A 13042-nucleotide genomic window follows, 5' to 3' on the forward strand; every position below is an offset into this window, starting at 1 on the left:
TGGTGATCAAATACCACCAAAAGAAAGCTCTATTTCTGTGAAGAAAATTATGGTATATACATTTCATTTGCGCACAGTGTTGCATGACCACGCAATCGCCAGTTAAAATAGCGCAGTGCTGAATAGCAAAAAATGCTCTAGTCATAAAGGGGTTAAAACCTTCCGGAGCTCAAAAAGGTAAAAATAAAATCATGGTTTTATTTATTGTCAATAGATTATTGTCAATAGATTGTCAACTGTCAATAGATAAAAGCCTATTTCTATTTTCAAAACCATATAAATTGTTAAAGCTTAACAAAAGCTGATTTACTCATGTCTTTTACACCTAAATGTCAGCAGCATCCACTCCCGATGAAATTAATTTATCCATCTGTTTATGTTATCAATATTTGAAAAAAAAAAAATTTTTAGGATATTGTTGAACTATGATGAGATTGATCATTTATGTGTAATAGATGTTAGTAAAGCAGCTTTTTGTAAAGTTTTAATAACCTACAAGAAATGGGCTTTTAACTGTTGATGTTGAATACATTTATAATTTTATTTCTAATATGTATGTGATGTACCTTTTTCTAATGTCCCATGGCAAAAGGGCACAAGATTTGTTGGTATGCTGACCCCGAAGCCCCGACTGTCCCAGGTCTCTCTCTTCTCTTTGGCTGAGACACAGCCATTGGCTCCCACTGCTGTCATTTAAAGTCAGTGAGCCAATTAGGGGAGAGGCTCTATGTGTCTTAAGCGCACAGAGCAGGGCTTGGGAGCGAGCATGCTTGCTATTGGGGGCACTGGTCAAGGAGAGAGCAAGGAGTGCCGACGGGAGACCAGAGAAGAAGAGGAACAGGCTGTTCTGTGCAACAACACTGCACAGAGCAGGTAAGTATGTCTTATTTGTCATTAAATAAAAAAAATGCTTTAATATCACTTTAACTACATTAAGACTGCCCACCGCAGATTTACTGCGGCAGGCAGCTTCTCCTGCGCGAACCAACGTAGCCTTACATCGGTCGCATGGGTGGTGCTGGGGGGCGAGCCACCCGCGATCGCTCCCCGCTGAGAGAGAAGGCCAGTCAGCTGTTGTAAACACAGCGGACCGTTCTTCTCTCTGAAATGATCACAGAGCGCCTGTGATCCTTCTATATAGGATCACAGGTTTCTGTGGTCATTTCACAAGCCCATCCCCCCCACAGTTAGTAAACACTCGCCTAGGCTCACACTTATCCCTTTGATCACCCCTAGTTTAACCCTTTCCCTGCCAGTGTCATTATTACAGTAACAGTGCATATTTTTACCACTGATTACTGTAGTAATGTCACTGGTTCCCCCAAAAGTGTCAAAAATGTCAGTTAGGGGTCCGATCTGTCCGCCGCAATGTCGCAGTCTTGCAAAAAAAATGCAGATCACCACCATTACAAGTAAAAAATAAATAAATAAATAAAAATAAAATAAATCTTTCCCCTAGTTTGTAGACGCAATAACTTTTGTGCAAACCAATCAAAATACGCTTATTGCAATTTTTTTTTTTTTTTTTTACCAAAAATATGTGGCAGAAAACAAATTAGCCTAAAATTATAACAAAAAATTAATTTTTAAATGTATTTATTTTTGGGGGGGGGGGAATGTTATATAGCAGAAAGTGAAAAATATTGTTTTTTTTTTTTTTTTTTCAGAAATGTCGCTTTTTTTTTGGGTTTATAGCGCAAAAAATCAAAATCGAACAAGTGACCAAATACCACCAAAAGAAAGCTTTATTTGTGGGGGAAAAAAGGACATCAATTTCATTTAGGTATAGTGCCATACGACTGTGCAATTTTCTGTTAAAATAAAGCAATGCCAAATCGCAAAAAATGGCCTGGTCATTAAGGGGGCAAATCCTTCCAGTCCAGAACTGATTAAAAAGTAGGACATCCTTCTTACCACTAAACCACTGATGTCACAGGTCTATTGAATTAAAAAATGGTACAGTAATATCTACTTTTAAAAGAAAATTGAAAAGGAAGTGTTGCTAGCAGAAACCAGAAAATAGTTTTTTTTTATTCTCTGACTAGCACAAGGAAAATCCAGGACCCAATGGATAGTTATGTGGGCATCACTTCAATTAAAAATTCTGATATTCATAAAAAACCCTAGCGTACTTATGCTTTTAGGAAATATGTAAGATGCCACTGCTGACCTCAAAAGCTAGTTGCATTCCTAGCATCCCAACCGTCTAGTTCCCAGTCACTAAAGCCTAGTACACATGGGCTGTATGTTGGGCGATATCGGCCAGTTCAATAAATACTGGCCGACATTCGGCCTGTGTGTATGGCAGCCGGTCCAACAGAAGCTGGCCGTTCAGTCGGCTTCTGTCTGACGAGCGTACTAGAAAATCAGCAGCTGACCGACTACTGATCAGTGCTCTCAGCCAATGGCTGAGAGCGCTGACTGGAGTGTTTTGGCGAAGGGGCCGTCCCCCAGTCATAACACAATAGCTCAGCTGGGATGATTGCTGTACCAGCATCGGATTGTTAGTACAGCGATTCCGATCTGAGCTGTCAGTGTTTTCTCGCTCAACCCAGCGGGTTGAAAAAAACTAGTAGTGTTTTCTAGGCTTTACTGGGAATAAAGCATCAAGCCAAGTCAGAACTCCTTATCTGTACACATGTTCCAATCAGACCAGTGACTTGAAACGTATTAAAGCCACTGAATTGGGAGGACACACAGGAAAAATTTTTTTTTTTAGAAACAGATGCCAACAATAAAAAAAAAAAAAAAAAAAAATATATATATATATATATCTTTTGCAGCTTATTTCCCCATCTCCAAACAATCCCCAAACATCTGACACATTATTAAATTGAACTTGCTGTGACTTACTCTTTGTATTTCACTGTATACTGTAGCCCTGTTGAATTTTCAGGAGGTTTCCAGGTAAGAATATTGTTAAAGTTAAAAGATGAGAAACTGGCACTTATTTGAAAATTGCAAGCTGCAACCGAGAGGAAAACATATCAATAGAAAGCATATATATATATTGTCACATAAATACAGAAAAATACACCATCACTGTTTTGCTGACTTGTGTTGTAAAATTGTTATACTGTTCAGTCCAAATAAAATATTCAATATAATGGAAATACATGTAGCATTATCTGATAATGCAGACTTACTTTATGCTCTTTTAGACTGTCTCTGCATCCTTTCAAGTGTTGGTCTCAGGTTTCATGCATCATACCCCTAGACTGGAAGATTGGGATTGTGGGGGATGTAGTTTCAAACAGAGAGCTGATCGTTGTTTGGATTGCTGGGGAAACTATCTTCCCAGGAGGCAAAGGGGGATCGGAGGATCATGGGAGGAGTTATAAAACTATCTGCTCTACAGCTTAAAAACTCTCTTGCTCCCAGGACCCATCGGGTGCACACCAGCCTGTTGAGTGTGTGACTGATGGCAGCTGTGGCCTAGTGCACGAGGCCTAACCCGCTCACAGGACGCGGCCTCAATGGAGCGGATGCTGGTCGCTGTACTGTGGATGCTTTCACAGTGTTGCTGAAGAAGAGAGAGTGGAGGTCGCTCTGATATCCTGAGGTGGCAGAGTATAGCCTGTTTCCAGACGCCGGAGCGTGGGAGCGTGGGAGATCACATCGCCTATCCTGCAGGGCCCTCACGGATGGACATCTCAGAGCGAGAGAGGGTGCCTGTGCCTGGTTCAGACCGCAAGTATAACATCTCATCTTTACGCTGACTCCAGACACTGCAACAAACATCAATTCTCTTAGGATTACAATTTAACATCTGATCCTTTTTGCTATACTAAACCTCAGTGGAAATCGTCTAAGAGCTCCAACTGCCGGTGAAGAACTTAACAAGGCCTTGTTAAGGGAGGGACATTGATACACATCAGTTCTTAAAGGGGACATGTTCTCGTTCATTGTCATACTGCTAAGTAGTATACTGACAGCATAGATTGGCCTAGAGTCCTTCTTTAAGCTTAAAGTTTTCCATTAATCTGGGTATTGCTGTTTCATTCTAGGAAATAGTTATACATGCTCAGAATATAGAACGTTTGTTTTCAGTACTGTTCCTTAATATCATAACGTACTGTGTTATGTTGTTCTTCTGTGTCAGTCCTGCTTAACCCTGATAGTTTATGTGGGGTTTAGGTGACTGACATAATATCACTTGCTTATTCATTGAGTAAACGTTAAAGCTCATTTATACTGTGTCAGTGTGTTCCTTAAATGTGTATACAATCTCAAATTACCAGGTGTGCCAGTGGGGCGGAACTTGTTCTTGGGGTTGAAAGGCAGAGAGCGGGACCCGTTTTACTAAAGCGGCTTTTAAGGGGGTAGCGCTACATATACAGTGGGTACGGAAAGTATTCAGACCCCCTTAAATTTTTCACTCTTTGTTATATTGCAGCCATTTGCTAAAATCATTTAGGTTCATTCTTCTTCCTCATGAATGTACACATAGCACCCCATACTGACAGAAAAACACAGAATTGTTGACATTGTTGCAGATTTATTAAAAAAGAAAAACTGAAATATCACATGGTCCTAAGTATTCAGACCCTTTGCTGTAAAACTCATATATTTAACTCAGGTGCTTTCCATTTCTTCTGATCATCCTTGAGATGGTTCTACACCTTCATTTGAGTCCAGCTGTGTTTGATTATACTGATTGGACTTGATTAGGAAAGCCACACACCTGTCTATATAAGACCTTCCAGATCACAATGCATGTCAGAGCAAATGAGAATCATGAGGTCAAAGGAACTGCCTGAAGAGCTCAGAGACAGAATTGTGGCAAGGCACAGATCTGGCCAAGGTTACAAAAAGATTTCTGCTGCACTTAAGGTTCCTAAGAGCACAGTGGCCTCCATAATCCTCAAATGGAAGACGTTTGGGACGACCAGAACCCTTCCTAGAGCTGGCCGTCCGGCCAAACTGAGCTATCGGGGGAGAAGAGCCTTGGGGAGAGAGGTAAAGAAGAACCCAAAGATCACTGTGGCTGAGCTCCAGAGATGCAGTCAGGAGATGGGAGAAAGTTGTAGAAAGTCAACCATCACTGCAGCCCTCCACCAGTCAGGGCTTTATGGCAGAGTGGCCCAACGGAAGCCTCTCCTCAGTGTAAGACACATGAAAGCCCGCATGGAGTTTGCTAAAAAAACACCTGAAGGATTCTCTGGTCTGATGAGACCAAAATAGAACTTTTTGGCCTTAATTCTAAGCGGTATGTGTGGAGAAAACCAGGCACTGCTCATCACCTCTCCAATACAGTCCCAACAGTGAAGCATGGTGGTGGCAGCATCATGCTGTGGGGGTGTTTTTCAGCTGCAGGGACAGGACGACTGGTTGCAATCGAGGGAAAGATGAATGCGGCCAAGTACAGGGATATCCTGGACAAAAACCTTCTCCAGAGTGCTCTGGACCTCAGACTTGGCCGAAGGTTTACCTTCCAACAAGACAATGACCCTAAGCACACAGCTAAAATAACGAAGGAGTGGCTTCACAACAACTCCGTGACTGTTCTTGAATGGCCCAGCCAGAGCCCTGACTTAAACCCAATTGAGCATCTCTGGAGAGACCTAAAAATGGCTGTCCACCAACGTTTACCATCCAACCTGACAGAACTGGAGAGGATCTGCAAGGAGGAATGGCAGAGGATCCCCAAATCCACGTGTGAAAGACTTGTTGCATCTTTCCCAAAAAGACTCCTGGCTGTATTAGATCAAAAGGGGGCTTCTACTAAATACTGAGCAAAGGGTCTGAATACTTAGGACCATGTGATATTTCAGTTTTTCTTTTTTAATAAATCTGCAACAATGTCAACAATTCTGTGTTTTTCTGTCAGTATGGGGTGCTGTGTGTACATTCATGAGGAAGAAGAATGAACTTAAATGATTATAGCAAATGGGTGCAATATAACAAAGAGTGAAAAATTTAAGGGGGTCTGAATACTTTCCGTACCCACTGTATAATAAAGTAAAACCTTGGATTGCAAGCATAATGCGTTCCAGAAACATGCTTGTAATCCAAAGCACTCTTATATCAAAGTGAATTTCCCCAAAAGAATCAACGAAAACACACATAATTCGTTGCACAACCATTTATTCATAAATCCTTCAGTTTATAGTTCATATAAAAATATTATAGCAATGTGATAGATTGTGTAACCATAAAATGTCCATCCACAAATGGGATTAGAAGCAAAATCCAGCAGGAGCTACAGAGTATAAAAGAGAAGCGAGGCGCCTCTAAGTGTAGCAATATGGTTACATTTAATGAAGGTTCAACATTTAGCAACTTACAGGGTTGATGATTAAAAGAGGCACATCTAATTATGCATGCATCCGGGGTAAAGCTGTCCACATAGACCATCCTCGGCACCGCTGAATCTCACCGCCGGCAGTCTGAAATCAGGAAGGCTACCCTGCAGTTGAGCGATCTGAAAGCGAGGCTTGAACCGTTCATGGAGCACAGTATGGAAGGGATGACGTTGATGGCGGTGCGGAGGATGGTCTATGTGGACAGCTTTACCCGGATGCTTGCATACTTACATGTGCCTGTTTTAATCATCAACCATGTGAGTTGCTAAATATTGTACCTTCGTTAAGTGTCGGTTCACACTATTACGACTTGCCAGGCGACTTGGTCAGCCTGGCAAGTCGCGCACCGTCGGGTCCATTGAGTAGTACAGGACCCGTTCTAATAGGAGCGACACAAGTCGCTCCGACTTAGAAAAAGAGTCCTGTACTACTTGGGGGCGACTTGCATAGACATTAATTTTATGAAGTCCGTGCAAGTCGCGCCGAAGTCGCGGTGCACGCGACTTCACAGGTCGCCGCCGAAGTCGGAGCAACCTAGTGTGAATCGGCACTTAATGTAACCATATTGCTACACTTAGAGGCGCCTTTCTTCTCTTTTATACTCAGTTGTGACATGATGCTACTTGTATATCAAGACATCGTTCGTTTATCAAGTCAAAACTTATAAACGAAATGTGCTTGTCTTGCAAAACGCTCTTAAACCAAGTTAAAGGCTTATATGCAAGTTATTGCCATAAAAAGTGTATGGGGACCCGGGGACTGCCCTGGGGGACATGTATCAATGCAAATTTTTTTTTTAAAACAATCATTTTGCAGAAGCAGTGATTTTAATGATGTCTAAAGCGAAACAATAAAAATGAAAAATTCCTTTAAATATCCTGCCTGGAGGGGTCCCCTTATTGTGCCTGTAAAGTGGTGCATCTGTACGATGTATGCAGCCTGTTGCAGCAATACTGATATTTCTAAAGGAAAAAATGTCCTTTAAACTTGCTCGCGACTGTAATGTATTGTCGGCTCCCGGCAATACAGATGCCATGTCAAGCTTACCAAGATCTCCCATAAACACCAATGTTAAAGACGGGGAGCAGTGCCATGCCAAGCAGACCAATATTTCCCATAGACACCAATGTTAAAGACGGGGAGCAGTGCCATGCCAAGCTGACCAATATTTCCCATAGACACCAATGTTAAAGACCTGGAGCAGTGCCATGCCAAGCAGACCAATATTTCCCATAAACGCCAATGTTACAGATGGAGAGCAGTGCCATGCCAAGCTGACCAATATTTCCCATAGATGCCAATGAGCACTGCAAGCTGAAAATTGGTCTAGGCAGGAAGGGGGTGAAAGTGTCCTGTATTTAAGTGGTTAAGGGGAAACCTTATGACAGAATAAAAAACGCATGGCCCCCCCCCCCCAAATCTATACCAGGCCCTTTGGGTCTGGTACAGATTTTAAGGGGAACTCCACGCCAATATTTTTTAAAAAATCCTCACCAGACCCTTAGCTGAGCATGCAGCCTGGCAGGCCAGGAAAGGGGGGGGGGGGGAGCAAGCACCCCTCCTCCTGAACCATACCAGGCTGCTTGCCCTCAACATGGGAAGGGTGCCCCCCAAAGCACCTTGTCCCAATATTGATAGGGATAAGGGCTTCTTCCTGACAACCCAGAGATGCGGTTGTGGGGGTCTGTGGGTGCTGGGCTTATTGGAATCTGGAAGCCCCCTTTAACAAGGGGGACCCCAGATCCTGCCACCCTTCTGATGTCACATGATGTCAGACGGGGCACTGCCACCGGGCGACGTAACCGGATGGCCCCGCCCCCTGACAATAAAAGAGCTGTCAAAGCTCAAGAGCATCATTCGGCGGGTAGCCTCTGAAGAGGTGAAAGCGTCTTTGAATTTTTTCTATTTATCGGGTGCAGCGAGTGTCGTGATTGATGATGAATTTACATCGAGGGACAATATTTTTTATTTTTATTTTTGAATAAAGGACTTGTTAAAAACCGTCTTTTGTGTTTATTTTTTTGCACACTTTTTTGGTGAATGGGTAGGGGTACGATGTTCCCGATACCCATTCACATAGGGGGGCAGGAACTGGGGGCCCCCTTGTTAAAGGGGGCTTCCAGATTCCAATAAGCTTCCTCATCGGCAGACCCCCCCCAAAACTACAGCCCAGGGTTGTCGGGAAGAGGCCCTTGTCCCCATCAACATAGGAATAAGGTGCTTTGGGGGGCACTCCAAAGCACCCTCCCTATGTTGAGGGCAAGTGGCCTGGTATGGTTCAGGAGGGGGGGCCCTCACTTGTTCCCCCCCCCACCCTGGCCTGCCAGGATGCATGCTCAGATAAGGGCCTGGTATGGACGGGGGGGGGCTGTTTTTTCATTTTTTTATCTGTATTGCTGGGAGCCAACAATACATTACAGCTGTAGATGTGCAAAAAGGCAAACAAGGTGAAATGCAGTTTCTTGGCAATCACATGAGTATAAAAAAGATTAAAATTTTGTGTTGGTCAAAAGAAATAGATGGGCTTGTCCATCTATACGTTCTATCTGACAATTCAAATTTATATGGATATGTTTTTTTCCCTAATTTTTAACATGTACTGCATATATTTTGATAAGGTGAACTTTTGGGAACCCACTTCCACAAGATTTGTAAGACTTACTTTTGTTCCTGGACCGACTTTGTCCTAGAAAAAAACAAAGACAAAATTTCAATACTATGAGAATTCAAGATCTCTGCATAGCATAATAGTAACCATAGTCTCCGATAAAAAAAAAAAAAAAAAGAATAACTAAAAAAGTATTTTACTTAAAGCGGAGTTCCGGCCATTTCACTCACCTGTCCAACGGTCCAGCAATGCGGCCGCCCGAAGCCTCGATCCTCTCCCTCGGTGCCGGCATCACTGCTGTGGGCACCCGGCTGTGACAGTTTGCGGCTTCACAGCCGGGTACCCACTGCGCATGCGCGAGTCGCGCTGCGCGTCTTGAATGGCCGGCAATCTTCTGGGACCTCTGACGTGTCCCAGAAGATTGCAGGGAGGGAGGGGGAGAGGAGAACTTCCGTTCAGGACGCCGCAGCGCTCCGAGCGGAAGTGGGAGCAGGTACCTGTCAAAACTAGGTACCTGCTCCCCCCAAAAAAAAATTACATGCCAAATGTGGCATGTCAGGGGGTTAGAACTGCCTAAAGCGGAAGTTCCTCTTTTGGGTGGAGCTCCGCTTTAATTTAGAAACTAACTGCAGTGATTTTTATTGGCTCTGTGCTTTGCCTATGCAGGGTAAAGCAACAGGTTAATTTAACTGCCACATAGCTGCTCTGAATGCTAGAGGAAGCTCTGTGTAGGGAACCAACTTCCAACAGTTTTAATTGTTTCATGAGTTTTATAGAAACTGTTGACAGGAGGTTTTTTTGCTCCATTTAGTTATTGTTGCAATTCAAATCTAGCTGAAAGTTAGTTAAATGACCTGAATAATATCACAGATAGGTTTTAGCTAAGCTTTAGAGGGCTAAATCAAGTGGTGGTCTAGGGAAGTTAGTTCTACACAGGCACTGGAAAGGTGAAAGGTGACAGTGTTTCTTTAAAAGGTATGTAAATTGTTTACATCATTTCTTATTACGGTCAAAATGAACTTTTTTCAGTCATCAGGTCCAAGGCAGGCAACATCTGCTGAGCTGTCCTCTTTAGCTAACTCATAGTGCTCTGGGACTTATTTGTCATTTATGAAATGTTTATTTGTGAAATTGAAAATTGTATTTATAGTAAAAATAGATATTAAATGACAGTTTCCAATGTATAAATTTAAAAACATTAACGGCCAAATCATATTTTCCATTGCAGTCTCTATATTGCTTAAGGTAGGAAAAATAATGTGCCCTATACAACCATTTTCTCCTAGGTGCAATCCTCAAATAATGATAAATATCAGTTGTGGAGTCTGTACAGGGATTCTATACAAATTTATGATATTTCATGTAAGACTGCATCTTTTTGGTTTGAACACCAAGCCTGTTGCTTATTTTCAAATGGGAATGCTATAGTAAACTTTAAACTGCCACTAGCAACAACATTGCTATATGTTTATTGTGGGATCCCCTTTACCTACTTAAAAACTATCTTCAAAAAACAAGTTTCCTGTAATACTTAAACCACTGAAACAGGAAGTGTGCAAACACATACTATAACCATCTTGTGAAGACTGCGGTTACAGAAAAGATATCCGCACTCTATTTACCTCTGTTTTATTTATGTTTTTTCCACAGTTTTTTCTAAGCCACTGACACCTATATTCATATTGTGTAGCAACATTTTGATATCTTTTGTCTGTAAAGAGTTTTACTAGAATCTAGAACAGGGGTCTCCAAACTTTTTAAACAATGGGCTAGTTTACTTTCCTTCAGACTTTAGGAGGGCCATGGCCATTGTGAGTAGAAGCTGTCCCGGGGTCAGAGGGAGTAAACAGTATATCTTTGGCATTAGGGGGAGGTATAGTGCCCCATCATTGGTGTCAGTGGAAGGAATAAGGCCCAGTGTAGGATCCACCAAAAAGGGAAAAATAATCTGACAGTGTAAAATACTTTTTTTTTTTTTTTAAACTTCCTTAAAAACACAATTCCCGTAAGTGTGAATTGTTGTGTTTTTAATGAAGCTTTGTACTGTGCATTGCCTTGCACCGATATTACAGTGCTATATAATGTAAAGCGACACTCAATTTGAAAAGAGCCAACTTTATTAAGCTGTGCTCCATACTACTACATACTACTAAATGGGATGAAATTCCTGAAAGAAAGAACAATGAGGAGAAGTAGGAGTGCTTTAAGTACATATTAAGCAATGGCATTAGTCACTGCATTGAAATTGGCAATAAATATAAAAAAAACAAAAGTTAAACCTGGGTGGCTAAAGACCAATGTAACAAGGCATATTAATGAGATAAAAGCTGCCCTTTAGAAAATATTAGGCTTAGGGATGGCAGTCCAGATCGATAAAGAGTGTAATAAGAAAGGCAAGAGCGAGATCAGGGCAGCTAGTAAATGAGAGACACGCTGCTGAGGAGAGTCTGAACATCTGAAACCTTTTTTTTCAAATATATTAATGGTAAATAGGTGAGATCAGAACATATTCCCCCCATAAAGGATGACCATGGGAAGTTGGTCACAAGTGACAGGGAGAAGGCAACGATATTAAATACATTCTTCCCCTTTGTTCATACAAAGGAAAAGAAGTGATATAACAAACAACACAGTAATGCTAATAACATTATATTGAATATATCCTTCTGTCTGAGAGAGACTAGTGTTAACAAGAACACTAGAAAAACCTAAAGAGGAAGTAAACTCTTCCTTTTTTTTTTTTCTCTTCCCTGCAAAATAAATGCATAATGTGTTAATATGCATCACATAATAGCACATCAGAGCGTATGCGCGGATGACATCATCAGCTGCATGAAATGAAAATATCTCCTAAACGGTGCAAGTTTAGGAAATATTTACAGTACCTATAGGTAAGCCTTATGAAAGGCATACCTATAAGTAAAAGATATAAGAGTGGGTTTACGACAACTTCAAGGTGAACAAATCACTGGGACTACATGTCTTACACCCAAGAGTTCTCAAAGAACTTAGCCATATTATAGCCAGACCATTATTTCAAATTTTTAAGGACAGCTTACTGACTGGAATCGTACTAGCTGATTGGGGAAAAGCAAACATGGTACCAATATATTAAAAAAAAGTATATACCTGGAAACTACAGACCAGCCAGCCTAACACCAATAGTATGTGAACTATTGGAAAGATTGATAAGGGACCATATCCAATAATTTACTGATGAGAATAGTTTCATTAGTAGTAACCAACATGATTTTCTGAAAGACTGTTTTTGAAAATTACTCACTAGGAGAGAACCTCTGGGGAAACCAAGGATTGAAAAGGATCTGGGGGTCCTAATAGATTGCTGATTCAGCAACAGCATGCAATGCCAAGCTGCAGCAAGTAAGGCTATCAGACTACTAGCATGCATTAAAATGCATTAAAGGGTATTTACTCAAGAAAATGTAAAGTATAATTATACAACTTTACAAAACCCTGGTTCAGCCACATCTTGAGTATGCAGTTCACTTTTGAACTGAAGAGAGTCCAGAGAAGGGCAACAAAGCTAAAAAGGGAGTTGGAGGACCTGTGTTATGAGCAGTGGCGTAGCGTGGGGGGTGCAGGGGGGGCCGGCCGCACCGGGCGCAACATCTGGGGGGGGGGCGCATCCGTAGTGTCATTCTGTCTGTCTGACTCTGACATACACAGTTCACACACTGTCTGCGGCTGCCTCCATCTTTAGGCTGGGAGATGTCCAGCGCAGCTGCCCTATGGCTGAAAATGGCGGGTCGGGGCTGGACTGTGCCTCACCTGTCCATTGGTGTAGGGTGGGGTGGTGTTGCAAGCCAAGCTCCGCCAATGCCGCCTTTCCTCACTGCTCAGTCAGTTTAGCAGCGAGTGAGTCAGCAGCCTAGCGCTGTCACAGAGTGTTTTTTTTTTTTTTTTTTAATCGCCTGATTAGAGCCAGAGGCTCTAATAAGCTTAAAAAAGGGGTGGACCCGGGGAGCAGAGCAGTGGGCCCCAAGCCCACCCATTGTGTGACAATAGCAAATTAAAATTCGCTATTGTCACACGGATCCTCCTCCTGGCCAATCAGGAAGAGGGTCCGAGACCCTCTTCCTGATTGGCCGAAAGGCGAATGCATGCCATT

The 13042-nt window shown here is 42.2% G+C and overlaps 1 protein-coding gene across 1 annotated transcript in view; it reads right to left on the bottom strand.

The window, feature by feature from the left end:
* LOC309550570 (interleukin-20 receptor subunit alpha-like) overlaps positions 1–13042 on the bottom strand; it is a gene marked incomplete at its 5' end in the record, with an annotated part of 106595 nt that overhangs the window by 43042 nt on the left and 50511 nt on the right. Inside the window, one exon of the mRNA XM_082250918.1 lies at positions 8968–8991. Within this exon, the coding sequence (XP_082107044.1) occupies positions 8968–8991 (24 nt within the window). The remainder of the gene's footprint in view (positions 1–8967; positions 8992–13042) is intronic.

Source organism: Pelophylax lessonae, assembly GCF_965119305.1.
Source record: "Pelophylax lessonae genome assembly, chromosome: 3".
Classification (NCBI taxonomy): Eukaryota; Metazoa; Chordata; class Amphibia; order Anura; family Ranidae; genus Pelophylax; species Pelophylax lessonae.